At 44.8% G+C, this 14631-nt stretch overlaps 1 protein-coding gene across 1 annotated transcript; it reads left to right on the top strand.

The window, feature by feature from the left end:
- Nucleotides 1–2353: 2353 nt before the first annotated feature.
- Nucleotides 2354–6643, top strand: LOC119276561 (probable mitochondrial-processing peptidase subunit beta, mitochondrial). The gene is made up of 9 exons (XM_037557656.1): nucleotides 2354–3002; nucleotides 3216–3380; nucleotides 3469–3606; nucleotides 3697–3848; nucleotides 3961–4069; nucleotides 4650–4748; nucleotides 5500–5565; nucleotides 5651–5758; nucleotides 6246–6643. Exons 1-9 carry the CDS (start codon nucleotides 2454–2456, stop codon nucleotides 6369–6371), a joined length of 1512 nt encoding a protein of 503 aa, XP_037413553.1. The 5' UTR covers nucleotides 2354–2453; the 3' UTR covers nucleotides 6372–6643.
- Nucleotides 6644–14631: the final 7988 nt, after the last annotated feature.

Here is a 14631-nt window from a genome sequence, read left to right as displayed (position 1 = left end):
TCGATGTCGCGTCCGATGTCCTCGTCTTCATTGGCCAGCTTTTCTGGGCCTTGAAGAGCAACTTCCATATGTCTTTGTGTGTGGTGCCGAAGAAGCTCCTCAGGGTCCGTGGCCCCTCCGGATTGAAATCCCACATGGGGGAGGCCCGGTGTTAGCAGGGAAGGACGCGGCGGAAGAGCATCACTTGAACCACGTTCATGCGACCGGTGTTCGTATCCAGCACGTTGGTGATGCGTTTCTGTAGCATCTTCACCTCCATTTGGGACCCCCAATCAAGGCCCTTGGCGGTCCATGAGGTGAGTCTCGTAGGGGGTCCGAATCTGAAGTCAGGTATGGCCACCCAGTTGGCGCGGTGGGGTTCGGTGATGTAGAACCACTCCTGCTTCCACCTCCATTTGACGAAAGCGTGCGTAAGGTGCGGTTGGGTTACCCAAATCACATTGATGAGAATCCCATAATGGATGGGCACGATCTCTGTTTTGACAAGACGTGCCAATGGAGGCTAAGCCTCGAAGCGCAAAATGAGAGGCGTGAAAACGATTCGAAATATTAAAGGATCGAGTGTGACGCTTCGCCGAGAAAAGTTGTTAGTAAAAGACACTGTTCCTGTTTTAACATCTTGCCTTCGTGGCTAAGGGTTGTGTTGATTATGCAGAGCCGGACACAGTTCCTCTGTACGGGAAATTAACCTAAATGTTCAGGAGAAGGAACCCGCCTTGCAATGCCGAAGACACTCCGCGTGCCGAACACATTGTCATCGAAGACTGGTTTAGGGGCTACTGAGGGAGTCCTGGACTAGGGGGTCCTCGGGCGTCCGGCCTATTCGATATGGGCCGGGCTGGTGGGCCATGAAGATAAAAGCAGAAAACCACCCCCCGTGTCCGAGTAGGACCTGTATGCGTGGATGACAAGATTGGTGTCCGGATATGCTATTTCCTCCCCTGGTAAACCGACTCTGTATAACCCTAGGCCCCTCCGGTGTGTATATAAACCGGAGGGTTTAGTCCGTAGACGGAATCAGAATATTCATAGGCTAGACAACTAGGGTTTAGCCATTACGATCTCGAGGTAGATCAACTCCTGTAACCCCTATACTCATCAAATACAATCAAGCAGGACGTAGGGTTTTACCTCCTTTAAGAGGGCCCGAACCTAGGTAAACATTGTGTCCCATTGTCCCTTGTTACCATCGATCCTTAGACGCACAACTTGGCCCCCCCTACCCGAGATCTGCCGGTTTTGACACCGACACCCAGCCGCCCCCAGCGCGCCGGGTTCGGCCTGGGTCCGTCGGCGCCAGTTTCGGCCCAGACCGGCGAAAAATGGGCTCTTGGGGGCGCGACTGGACCATTTTTTGAGCGCCGGTGCTAAAAAACGGCCTAGGGGGGGCTGTTGGGGGCGCGGTTGGAGATGCTCTAACAACATTTGATGCGAACCGGCTCCTTGTGGAGCTCACCTCATCCTCTCCACCATAGTCACACTCATCGCCGCCGACATCAAATATGGTCGCTAGGGATCAAACTCCTGAGTCCGGGCCACCGAAGCACCTCCATGGTTTGGCAACCTCGAACACGGAGACTCCTCTTTCCTACGGCGCAACGCTGCGATGGCGCTCCAAGCTTGATTTAGTACTCTGGCACTCACACGATTAGAACATTCAGCCCCCACCCCTAGTCCTATTGACATCCTCCCTAGTCCCTACTATTTCCACTCAAAAATAAACACATCAATTCTAATAATTTTACTTTTACTCTATTGGCATTCTCATTGTTAACTAAGACTCTCCCTTCCAGGATTCTAAAAAAAAGACTCTCCCTTCCAGTCATCTAAAAATTGTTGTCTTAGATATCAGTCGGTCCTCAAAATACAACTTCGATCAGTGATCATTTACTAAAATCGAGAGCTAACATAGGTTCATGGCCCTTTTTTAGTGACACAATATAGGCGCCCCGTAGTCGATGAGAACGTATCCTCTCATTGAAAGCCCATCAACAAAAATTCTGTAATAAATTCAAAATAAATGTGAGCACCAAGACTTAAACTCTGATAGGTTAAAAATACCAAACTCTGATGGGTTAAAAAATACCACTGTCCTCTTGACCATCCAAACCCAGTGGAGATCGATTTTGTCCTCGTAAAACGTCAAATTTTCTTTTTTAGGGAACGTCAACGTTTTCTTCTCGAAGAAAAAAACCCAACGTAGGAGTAAGCAAGTGTGCAACCAAATCTGGGCCGGATACGAACCCGACCCCGAACCACAGTCCGTTTCAAATTTTTGACATAAAAAAAGCCCTCCCGTGTGTCCACGGACCTGATTTACGTGGAACAGAAGCTTTTGATATCTCTGCCGAGCCTTTCCCCCGACGCAAGAATAAACGGGAGCGAAAAGCCCAACCCTTCCTCCCCTCTCCTCCTTTGCGGCGGCGCGACGGTAGGGGAACTCCATCCAACACATGGCCGCCGCCGCCGCCGTCCGCTCGAAGCGCAGGCTCCTACCCCACCTCTACCGTCTCCTCCACTCCACCGCCGCCCCCTCGCTCGACCGTTTCCTCCGCCACGCGTCGCCGGTGCCCCGCGCCGCCGACCACTCCCCTTTTCTCCGCCTACCCGCCGCGCGCGTCTCCACGCTCCCCACCGGCCTCCGCGTCGTCACCCAGTCCTACCCGGCCGCCACCCGCATGGCCTCCGTCGGCGTCTGGGTCGACGCCGGCAGCCGCTTCGAGCTGCCCGGCACCAACGGCACGGCGCACTTCCTCGAGCACATGGCCTTCAAGGGCACGGAGCGCCGCCTCACCGCGAACGCGCTCGAGGTGGAGATCGAAGACATGGGCGCGCGCCTCAACGCCTACACCTCCCGCGAGCAGACCACCTTCTTTGCCGACGTGCAGGGCCGCGACGTGCCCGCCGCGCTTGACGTGCTCAGCGACATCCTGCAGCACCCACGCTTCCCGCAGCAGGGCATCCAGCGCGAGCGCGGCGTCATCCTCCGCGAGATGGAGGAGGTGAGCTGTCGCCCCTTTTGCTGCGTTACCACCCTTTTTCCCTATACAGTTAGACTTAGATTCCTAAATTTACTAGTCCATGGGTGTAAGCTTTCCTGATACTTACTCTTGATGTTCTCTGGCATTGGTAATTTGGTCATCTGACCATTGGCCAGAGAGTAGTGATTGTTATGTATGTTTGATGCATGGCTGCATATGTTTATGGGTAGACAGGTGCAAGGAATGATGGAGGAGGTGATATTTGATCACCTGCATACCGCAGCATTCCGAGACCATCCGCTGGGGGACACGATATTAGGTCCTACGGAGAACATTAAATCTATCTCGAAGAAAGATTTGCAGCAGTACATTTCAACGCATTATACCTGTCCTAGAATGGTATGGTTATGTGCCTATTTGGAATAATTTAGCCATTTCTTATGTGTAGCTTGAGTGATAAAACTTTCTATTTTGGCGGTTGGCTTAGGTTGTATCTGCTTCTGGAGCTGTCGATCATGATGAGGTTGTTGATCAAGTCAGAAAATTGTTTACAGGATTCTCTACTGATCCAACTACTGCAGATCAGCTTGTTGAGGCAAATCCGGCTATTTTTACTGGCTCAGAGGTCTGCTTTTAGTTTTATCAAAATGTTATTGTAGTAAATTATTAGACTATGTGAATTGATTATCTTTTGAACTTTTTAATATATCATTAGGTTCGTGTGGAGAATGCCGAGATGCCTCTAGCGCATATTGCAATTGCTTTCAAGGGTTCATCATGGACTGACCCTAGCTCTATTCCTCTTATGGTGACCCAAAGCATATTGGGATCTTGGAATAGGAGCATCGGCGTAGGGAACTGCTCAGGGTGAGAAGGATTTTTACTGATTGATTACAATTGATTGACCAATAATTTGCCCTCTTAGTTTCTTCTTACTGAATTTCTTGCTAAAGCTGTTGTTATATATTGAAACTGCAAGGTCTGCTTTAGCTCGTGGCATCAGCAATGGTGGGCTAGCTGAGAACTTGATGGCATTCAACACTAACTATCGTGATACAGGATTATTTGGCATCTATACTAGTGCTCCGGTAAAGTTTATTTCTCAATCTTGTATTTTCAGTTGCTTGTTGCTTGAATGTTGAATCAACTTAGATAAAGTATGATCTGATGTAATTTTTCCCAGTATCTCTTTGTCAACTATTATGAGTAATAATTATCTTTATTGTTAAGTTTACTGCTATATTATTCATTATTATAGTGCTGAACCGAATAGTGATTAGTTTAAATCTGAAGTTTCTAGGTAATATTTGGGGCAATATATTTGTCTAACTAAGCATTTTATTTATGTATTACTCTCCACTTAGGGAGTGTGTAATAAGTGATTAGTGAGAAACATTGTTACCACTTAGGATTATAATTAGTTAACTTCTAGTTCTTTCGTGTTAGTCAAACTGTTCTTTACCCATGTAGCATCTGCATTGGCTACGAGTTTGAAATATCGTAGCAATCACTTCATCACTTGTGTGTGCGCCAGACAAAGTTTCTTCCAAGTTTAAAGTGATAATGCAATTCCCCAGCGATGGAGATGAGTTATCAGTTAAGCTATGTATCAGATCAAATGGTTTATTTGTAAAACATCATCTTATAATTTTTGTAATATGGTTGCAGCCTGACGCACTACATGACCTGTCACGGTTAATGATGGAAGAATTTAGAAGACTTGCATTCAGAGTGTCAGAGACAGAGGTTGCTCGTGCTCGTAATCAGGTAGCTATGGTCTCCCAGAGTATTCACTAGATTTAGACGTTTTTCTTTTATTGCCTGGTTTTCCATGTGGATATTTATAGAAGACAAAATCACACAGTTGCTCCTACATTATTAACAATATTAGAGAAAATCCCTGAATTTGGTAGATTTGAACTTGCACTTGAAGTGTTCCAGTTTGTTTAATAGGACCATGCTTCTTTGTGGGCCGCAGGTGATTGTAGATATGTCTCAGTTCTATTTTTGTCAGTCTTTCAGTTATCTTTTTATCCATTCAACTGTGCTACTATTATTGCTGCTAAGTCCATGGTGGCCTACTTAACAACAACAGTGACAAGGTGGCTGCATGTAATATTGTTAAAAATGTGACCGATGATTAACCTTTTATAGCTTCAGCAATAGGTAAACTAGTAACAAGTTCATCAACAGCAAAACCTCTCCCCTTTTCGTGAAATGACACTAGCAGCTTGTGCTAATGGATGTACTTACATGATATTGTGTTACACTGTATGATGAGTAGAATAATTAATTATGATGCATGTCATGCAAACTTGTAGGTATTACAACATTCTCAAAAAAAGATTTTTGGATACATGAACATGTAATCCTGTAGTTGTCACTTGCAAGAAAGCCTCATGTTTTTCTTGGCTTCACTTGCAAAGTTGCAAGCAACTTGTTTTGTATGCATCAAATAAACTTGTTTTCATCACAAAAAGAAGCAGGTAACAAGAACTAACATTTTTATCCTTTTCAGTTGAAATCCTCTATTTTGCTTCACTTTGATGGATCAACTGCAGTTTCTGAAAATAATGGTCGCCAGGTATGTTTTATTTTATCATGGCGTTGTCAGTAGCGACCGCTACTGCTGTCCTGATTAACAACTTTCCCTCAACCATCTCACGCAGATGCTTACTTATGGACGAGTAATGCCATTCTTGGAGCTTTTTGCTCGGATTGATGCTGTTGACTGCGATACAGTAATGGAAACAGCCAAGGAGTTTATAATTGACAAGGTAGATCTTCTAATTCTCAGTTTGTGATTGATGCGCTAACTTATACTCCCCCCGTCCCAAAATTCTTCTCTGTCTAGATACGGAAGTATCTAACACTAAAATGTGACTAGATACATTCGTATCTAGACAAATCTAAGACAAGAATTTTGGGACGGAGGTAATAGTAGTATAATACTCCCTCCGTCCCAAAATAAGTGTCTTGAGCTTAGTATAAATTTGTACTAGAGCTAGTACAAAGTTAAGACATTTATTTTGGGACGGATGAATATATGCTATGGAAAATTAGCCACGGATGCAAGGAGGATTGGTTATTCATTAATTCATCAAAAGGTAAAATTGGCAAAAGCTTGCTGCGCAAACGGACTACCATAAAATCCACCGCAATACCAAATGTAGCCTAAAACTCCGTGTCACAGTAACACTGTCCAATATGGTTGAGCTATTCTGAAGTTTTATGCAGTCGAGTGACTTGTTTGACGTTTTGCAGGATGTTGCCCTTGCTGCAGTTGGACCGATCTCTAATTTGCCAGAGCTCAGTTGGTTTCGCTCACAGACTGTTTCTGACGACACATTTACTTCAAGAGTATTATCGCTGTTCTCACAGAATAACTGAAGCTGCTGCTCTGGGATATTGTTGTTGTAACTCATAGTTCGACCGAAGAATTGATATGATAGCTAGCCCCAAGCGGTCTCATTGTTTCCTATAAATAGGATAGGAGTACGTTCTTTTGTCCTGTACGCCATGTATTTTTTGATAATCTCCTCTCTGATGGTGGTAACAAGTTTCATGCCTCCATGCTATTTGGAACTTTGAATCATCTTCAGGCCTCGCTGATGCAGTTATGCAGAGTACCTCGAAATAATATGTTGGCAAAATAAAGTACAGTAGTTGAGAAGACTGTCCGAAGAGAATATTGCCTTTTTACCCCATATTATAGGCCTTGCAGAGTAGCATTTCGCTAGTGAGAGATTCTCATAGCGAATATACCCTGTTGCAAAACCAGAAGAAAAGACAGGATAACTCTATTGCGGGGAACGGTTATGGTTTCCTAGTGGCCAGATTTCCATAATGTTGTTCTAGCAATGTGCCTCTTAGGCGTTGTACAATGGTTGGTATCTAGGGGAATGCTTAGTAAAATAAACCGAGTTTCTCTTAAGCACCGATGCTTATTTCTACAGAAGGGGTGCTTAATTAAGCGTCTATCCTCTACAAATAAGCACTGGTGCTTAGAGAAAAATTAGTTTATTTTTTGAGCACCTCTGCTAAGCACCTTGCATTGTATAAGGCCTTGGAGCTCTATAACCGACCCCTCAAACCTGGGTGCGGCATCCCCTCTAGCATGGATCCGGCCATCCTGGCCTCTTCAGGGGAAACCCTATCTTATGATTGGACGATGACAACGCCTTGGTGTCGTTTTCCCTCCTGGGGGCTTCGTCTTGGAGCTCGACATTGGCAAGCGGGGCCGGTGGTTGGTGGCGTCCAGGCTTCTGTGGCAACGCTGATGGCGGGAGCGATGTTGGTGACGCGACAATGGTTGTAGTAGTTGGATCTTCTTCGATGTGTTCACGGTGTTGCCTCGGTTAGTTTGCTACTATGAAATCGAAGCTGCGACAGCAGGGCCCTGTGGTATACGATGATTGGCTGCTGGTAGCCCGTTCGGCGATCTCCCGTGGCGGTAGTCGTGCCTGGATTTGTCCTACAGAGTTCTCCGTCAAAGTCGGATCTGCGTTGTCTGGCCTTAGGTGGCTGAGTTTTTGGCATAAATCTTCATGCAGCTTCACGTGTCCGCTACAGTGTGGACTGAGTCGACGATCGCCTACGGCAAAGTCGGAGTCGTTTGCTCAGAGTGTAGGGATGGCGATGACGCCTCTAGAGGAGGAGTGATGACGATGACGCCTGCATGCGGTCTCGCCGAAGCCCTCTTTGGGGCGGTGTGCGTGGGTTTTTTATGTGTGCTGCTCAGTGGTTGTGATGGTTTTCGTCCGGTTCTCCATAATTAACTGGGCAATCTGGTTTTCGCTCGGGTTTCTCTAATTAACTGAGCAACTCTTTTCTTCTTAATGAATGCATGATAACTGTCATTTCGAAAAATAAACCGGGTGCGGCGTTGCTGAGCCCGGGCTCCATGGAACCTGTTTTGCAAAATAAAAATAAACTATATTTAAAAGTTACAAAAAATGTCAATAACTTTAATACAAATACATATGCATGTCCTTCAAGTATGTGCAAACTTTCATCAAGTAATTTGATTATTTGCGTGTTACACAAAAAAGATAAATATCTGACCTAAAAAACAAGAAAGAAAAAGTCCATTTTAATCTGTGTATTTATCTGTTTCGTATACCTTACATATGAACATATATGTTCACAAAATTTTATAGGTGTATACTACAAATATAAATATATGTATATACATTTTTTCAGATTTTTTCAATATGTGAAAATAGTATTTTCGCTGAAAAAACTAGAGCTCTATGGAGCTCGGACTCTATGCACTTTTCGCTCAAACCCTCACAATATGTCCGCCGACAGCACAATCATGAAAATGCCATTCAACTCCCCCCCTCAAATCTGCCTTACACGCCCCACTTGTTCGGCATCCTTCATACCCAGTCCATATATGGGGCGTTTGGATGTGTTCGCCACGTCGGTCTGATGGCAGGGGCTCATCCCAAATCTCTTCAAGATGTCCCCGACTTGCTCTATTCCTCTCCTCTTTTCTGTCTCGTTGGCACAACTGTCACCCTAGCTCCGCCGTCGTTCCCAACCCACAAGGTCACCGCCGGAAGCCCCAACCCACAACGCCGCCAACCTTGTCTGTTGCATCGCCGCCATCGAACGCCGCCCCGGTACGTTCAACTCCCATGGACACAACTCGCACTCTACGTGTTCGAGGAAATGTCCGAGCAATTCTTTTAATCTTTTGTTCATTTTTAGGCAAACGATGGATTCGTCGTCACATGATGAGTATGGAAACAAGGACCATGACGAATTCATATATAAAAAGTTCGTTGGTTTCTCGGATTCGGAAGATGAAAATGCAATGATGATCATCCAAGAAGAATTGGAGAAGCAAGAGGAGCATGTCCTGAGCTTCAAGGGTTCGATAAAGGGCAAGGGAGTTGTTTCTTGGCATAGGATCGCTAGAGCAAAGCTTCTCTACAAGGACTACTTCAAACCAGACCCAACATATCATGAAGGTTTTTTACAACGTCACTTCTGGATGTGTAGAAATTTGTTCTTCCACGTAGTGAATGTCGTGGGGGAGGCTGGTGACTACTTCAAGCTAAGGAAGGGTTGTTGCAGACAACTTTCCTTCTCTCCTTTGCAGAAATGCACAACCGCTCCCAGGATGCTTGCTTATGGTAGGGTCGCAGATGCCATTGATGCTGAAATCCGGATGGGAAAGACCACATGCCTGAAAACCACCAATGCAATTTGTTCGAGTGGAGTACCTGAGAGAACTAACTGTCGAGGACACAAAAAGGTTGATCAAAATTAGAGCGGTAAGAGGTTTTCGAGGTATGCTCGATTCAATTGTTTGCATGCATTGGCAATGGAAGAACTACCCCAAAAGTTTGCACGAGAAGTACCAAGGTCATACCGAAGAGGCCACTTTCATACTTGAAGCAACACCATTGAAATACTTGTAGATTTGGCATGCCTTGTTCTAAAATGACATCACGTGCTCTAGCGATCTCCTTTGATCAAGAGACTTTGCGGCGGGGATGATCCAGCGTACAACTACACAATCACCAGGCATAACTACAAAATGGGGTACTAGCTTGCCTATGGTATCTATTCTTAATGGGCGCCGTTAAGACTTATATAATCCCCAAGGTAGGAAACAATGTCTCTTTGCACAAATGCAAGAATGTACTAGTAAGGAAGTGGTGAGGGCACTCAAAGTGTTGCAACCTCGTTGAGGTACTGTTCGTGTAGCTTCAGTGATGCGGAAACCGCGGAGACACTATGACAGTTGATGACATGTTGTATAATCTTGCAAACATGATTACAAAGGATGAGGGCGAGAAGATGCGGAGCATGTTGTCAACTTCGTAGAGATGCATCGACAACTTCAAGATCAACAGATGCGCATGCAACTCCTCGATGATCTTATGGAGCATACGTGGACCCACACATAAAATCAATGAACTATATATTTTGTGTTTCAGTTATGCACTCTGAACAAATTTGATATTTGAATTATGTATTTTTATGTATGAATAATTTTTATTTCAGCCCTCTATTCATTGTTTGTGTGTAAAGAACGAAGTGCATGTTTTTGCATGGATTACAAAGAAGACATTTGAGGGGCGAACCGATGCTATTCATGAAGGATTATACCCTAGAGGCAATAATAAAGTTATTATTTATTTCCTCATATCATGATAAATGTTTATTATTCATGCTAGAATTGTATTAACCGGAAACATAATACATGTGTGAATACATAGACAAACATAGTGTCACTAGTATGCCTCTACTTGACTAGCTCATTGATCAAAGATAGTTGAGTTTCCTAGCCATAGACATGAGTTGTCATTTGATTAACGGGATCACATCATTAGGAGAATGATGTGATTGACTTGATCCATTCCGTTAGCTTAGCACTTGATCATTTAGTATGTTGCTATTGCTTTCTTCATGACTTATACATGTTCCTATGACTGAGATTATGCAACCCCCGTTTACCGGAGGAACACTTTGTGTGCTACCAAACGTCACAACGTAACTGGGTGATTATAAAGGTGCTCTATAGGTGTCTCCGAAGGTACTTGCTGAGTTGGCATATTTCAAGATTAGGATTTGTCACTCCGATTGTCGGAGAGGTATCTCTGGGCCCTCTCGGTAATGCACATCACTATAAGCCTTGCAAGCAATGTGACTAATGAGTTAGTTGCGGAATGATGCATTACGTAACGAGTAAAGAGACTTGCCGGTAAGGAGATTGAACTAGGTATTGAGATACCGACGATCGAATCTCGGGCAAGTAACATACCGATGACAAAGGGAACAACGTATGTTGTTATGCGGTTTGACCGATAAAGATCTTCGTAGAATATGTAGGAGCCAATATGAGCATCCAGGTTCCGCTATTAGTTCTTGACCGGAGACATGTCTCGGTCATGTCTACATAGTTCTCGAACCCGTAGGGTTCGCATGCTTAAAGTTATATGACGGTTATATTATGAGTTTATGTGTTTTGATGTACCGAAGGTAGTTCAGAGTCCCGGATGTGATCACGGACATGACGAGGAGTCGCGAAATGGTTGAGACATGAAGATTGATATATTGGACGACTATATTCGGACACCAGAATGGTTCCGGGGGTTATCGAATATATACCGGAGTACCGGGGGGGTGGGGTTACCGAAACCCCCCGGAGGTTAATGGGCCTCATGGGCCCAAGTGGTGGAAGGGGAGAGGCGGCCAAGGGGCAACCGCGCGCCCCTTCCCCCAAGTCCGAATTGGACAAGGAGGGGGACGGCGCCCCCCCTTTTCTTTCCCCCCCTCTCTCTCTCCTTCCCTCTCCTCTCCTACTCCAACAAGGAAGGGGAGGGGTCCTACTCCCGGTGGGAGTAGGACTCCTCATGGGGCGCGCCAAGGGTGGCCGCCCCTCCCCCTCCTCCACTCCTTTATATACGGGGAGGGAGGCACCCCCTAGAGACACAACAATTGATCCCTTGGATCTCTTAGCCGTGTGCGGTGCCCCCTCCACCATAGTCCACCTTGATAATATCATAGCGGTGCTTAGGCGAAGCCCTGCGTCGGTAGAACATCATCATCGTCACCACACTATCGTGATAACGGAACTCTCCCTCAAAGCTCGGCTGGAACGGAGTTCGAGGGACGTCATCGAGCTGAACGTGTGCTGAACTCGGAGGTGCCGTGCGTTCGGTACTTGATCAGTCGGATCGTGAAGACGTACGACTACATCAACCGCGTTATGCTAACGCTTCCACTTTTGGTCTACGAGGGTACGTGGACAACACTCTCCCCTCTCGTTGCTATGCATCACCATGATCTTGCGTGTGCGTAGGATTTTTTTTGAAATTACTACGTTCCCCAACAGTGGTATCCGAGCCTAGTTTTATGCGTTGATGTTATATGAATGAGTAGAACACAAGTGAGTTGTGGGCGATACAAGTCATACTGCTTACCAGCATGTCATACTTTGGTTCGGCGATATTGTTGGATGAAGCGGCCCGGACCGACATTACGCGTACGCTTACGCGAGACTGGTTCTACCGACGTGCTTTGCACACAGGTGGCTGGCGGGTGTCAGTTTCTCCAACTTTAGTTTAACCGAGTGTGGTTACGCCCGGTCCTTGAGAAGGTTAAAACAACATTAACTTGACGAACTATCGCTGTGGTTTTGATGCGTAGGTAAGAACGGTTCTTGCTAAGCCCGTAGCAGCCACGTAAAATTTGCAACAACAAAGTAGAGGACATTTAACTTGTTTTTGCAGGGCATGTTGTGATGTGATATGGTCAAGACGTGATGCTATATTTTATTGTATGAGATGATCATGTTTTGTAACCGAGTTATCGGCAACTGGTAGGAGCCATATGGTTGTCGCTTTATTGTATCCAATGCAATCGCCCTGTAATTGCTTTACTTTATCACTAAGCGGTAGCGATAGTTGTAGAAGCAATAGTTGGCGAGACGACAACGATGCTATGACGGAGATCAAAGTGTCGCGCCGGTGACGATGGTGATCATGACGGTGCTTCGGAGATGGAGATCACAAGCACAAGATGATGATGGCCATATCATATCACTTATATTGATTGCATGTGATGTTTGTATTTTATGCATCTTATCTTGCTTTGATTGACGGTAGCATTATAAGATGATATCTCACTAAATTTCAAGATAAAAGTGTTCTCCCTGAGTATGCACCGTTGCCAAAGTTCATCGTGCCCAGACACCACATGATGATCGGGTGTGATAAGCTCTACGTCCATCTATAACGGGTGCAAGCCAGTTTTGCTCACGCAAAATACTCAGGTTAAACTTGACGAGCCTAGCATATGCAGATATGGCCTCGGAACACTGAGACCGAAAGGTCGAGCGTGAATCATATAGTAGATATGATCAACATAGTGATGTTCACCATTGATAACTACTCCATTTCACGTGATGATCGACTATGGTTTAGTTGATTTGGATCACGTGATCACTTAGATGATTAGAGGGATGTCTATGTAATTGGGAGTTCTTAAGTAATATGATTAATTGAACTTAAATTTATCATGAACTTAGTACCTGATAGTATTTTGCTTGTCTATGTTTGTTGTAGATAGATGGCCCGTGCTGTTGTTCCATTAAATTTAATGCATTCCTTGAGAAAGAAAAGTTGAAAGATGATGGTAGCAATTACATGGACTAGGTCCGTAACTTGTGGATTATCCTCATTGCTGCACAGAAGAATTACGTCCTGGAAGCACCGCTGGGTGCCAGGCGTGCTGCAGATGCAACTAACGATGTTAAGAACGTCTGGCAGAGTAAAGCTGATGACTACTCGATAGTTCAGTGTGCCATGCTTTACGGCTTAGAACCGGGACTTCAACGACGTTTTGAACGTCATGGAGCATATGAGATGTTCCAGGAGTTGAAGTTAATATTTCAAGCAAATGCCTGGATTGAGAGATATGAAGTCTCCAATAAGTTCTACAGCTGCAAGATGGAGGAGAATGGTTCTGTCAATGAACATATACTCAAAATGTCTGGGTATTGCAATCACTTGATTCAACTGGGAGTTAATCTTCCGGATGATAGTGTCATTGAAAGAATTCTTCAATCACTGCCACCAAGCTACAAGAGGTTCGTGATGAACTATAATATGCAAGGGATGAAGAAGACAATTCCCGAGCTCTTCGCAATGCTAAAGGCTGCGGAGGTAGAAATCAAGAAGGAGTATCAAGTGTTGATGGTCAATAAGACCACCAGTTTCAAGAAAAAGGGCAAATGGAAGAAGAAGGAGAACTTCAAGAAGAACGGCAAACAAGCTGCTGCTCAAGAGAAGAAACCCAAGTCTGGACCTAAGCCTGAGACTGAGTGCTTCTATTGCAAGCAGACTGGACACTGGAAGCGGAACTGCCCCAAGTATTTGGCGGATAAGAAGGATGGCAAGGTGAACAAAGGTATATGTGATATACATGTTATTGATGTGTACCTTACTAGAGCTCGCAGTAGCACCTGGGTATTTGATACTGGTTCTGTTGCTAATATTTGCAACTCGAAACAGGGACTATGGATTAAGCAGACACTGGCTAAGGACGAGGTGACGATGCGCGTGGGAAATGGTTCCAAAGTCGATGTGATCGCCGTCTACATTATATCTGGATCTTGTTTGATGCAAGACGGCTATTCATTTAAATCTAAGAATAATGGTTGTTCTATTTATACGAGTAATATCTTTTATGGTCATGCACCCTTAAAGAGTGGTCTATTTTTGATGAATCTCGATAGTAGTGATACACATATTCATAATGTTGAAGCCAAAATATGCAGAGTTGATAATGATAGTGCAACTTATTTGTGGCACTGCCGTTTAGGTCATATTGGTGTAAAGCGCATGAAGAAACTCCATACTGATGGACTTTTGGAATCACTTGATTATGAATCACTTGGTACTTGCGAACCATGCCTCATGGGCAAGATGACTAAAACACCGTTCTCCGGAACTATGGAGCGAGCAACTGATTTGTTGGAGATCATACATACTAATGTATGTGGTCCAATGAATATTGAGGCTCGCGGCGGGTATCGTTATTTTCTCACCTTCACAGATGATTTGAGCAGATATGGGTATATCTACTTAATGAAACATAAGTCTGAAACATTTGAAAAGTTCAAAGAATT

This window comes from Triticum dicoccoides, chromosome 3B (genome assembly GCF_002162155.2).
Source record: "Triticum dicoccoides isolate Atlit2015 ecotype Zavitan chromosome 3B, WEW_v2.0, whole genome shotgun sequence".
Taxonomy (NCBI): Eukaryota; Viridiplantae; Streptophyta; class Magnoliopsida; order Poales; family Poaceae; genus Triticum; species Triticum dicoccoides.
This window is presented reverse-complemented; position numbering and strand designations above follow the sequence as displayed.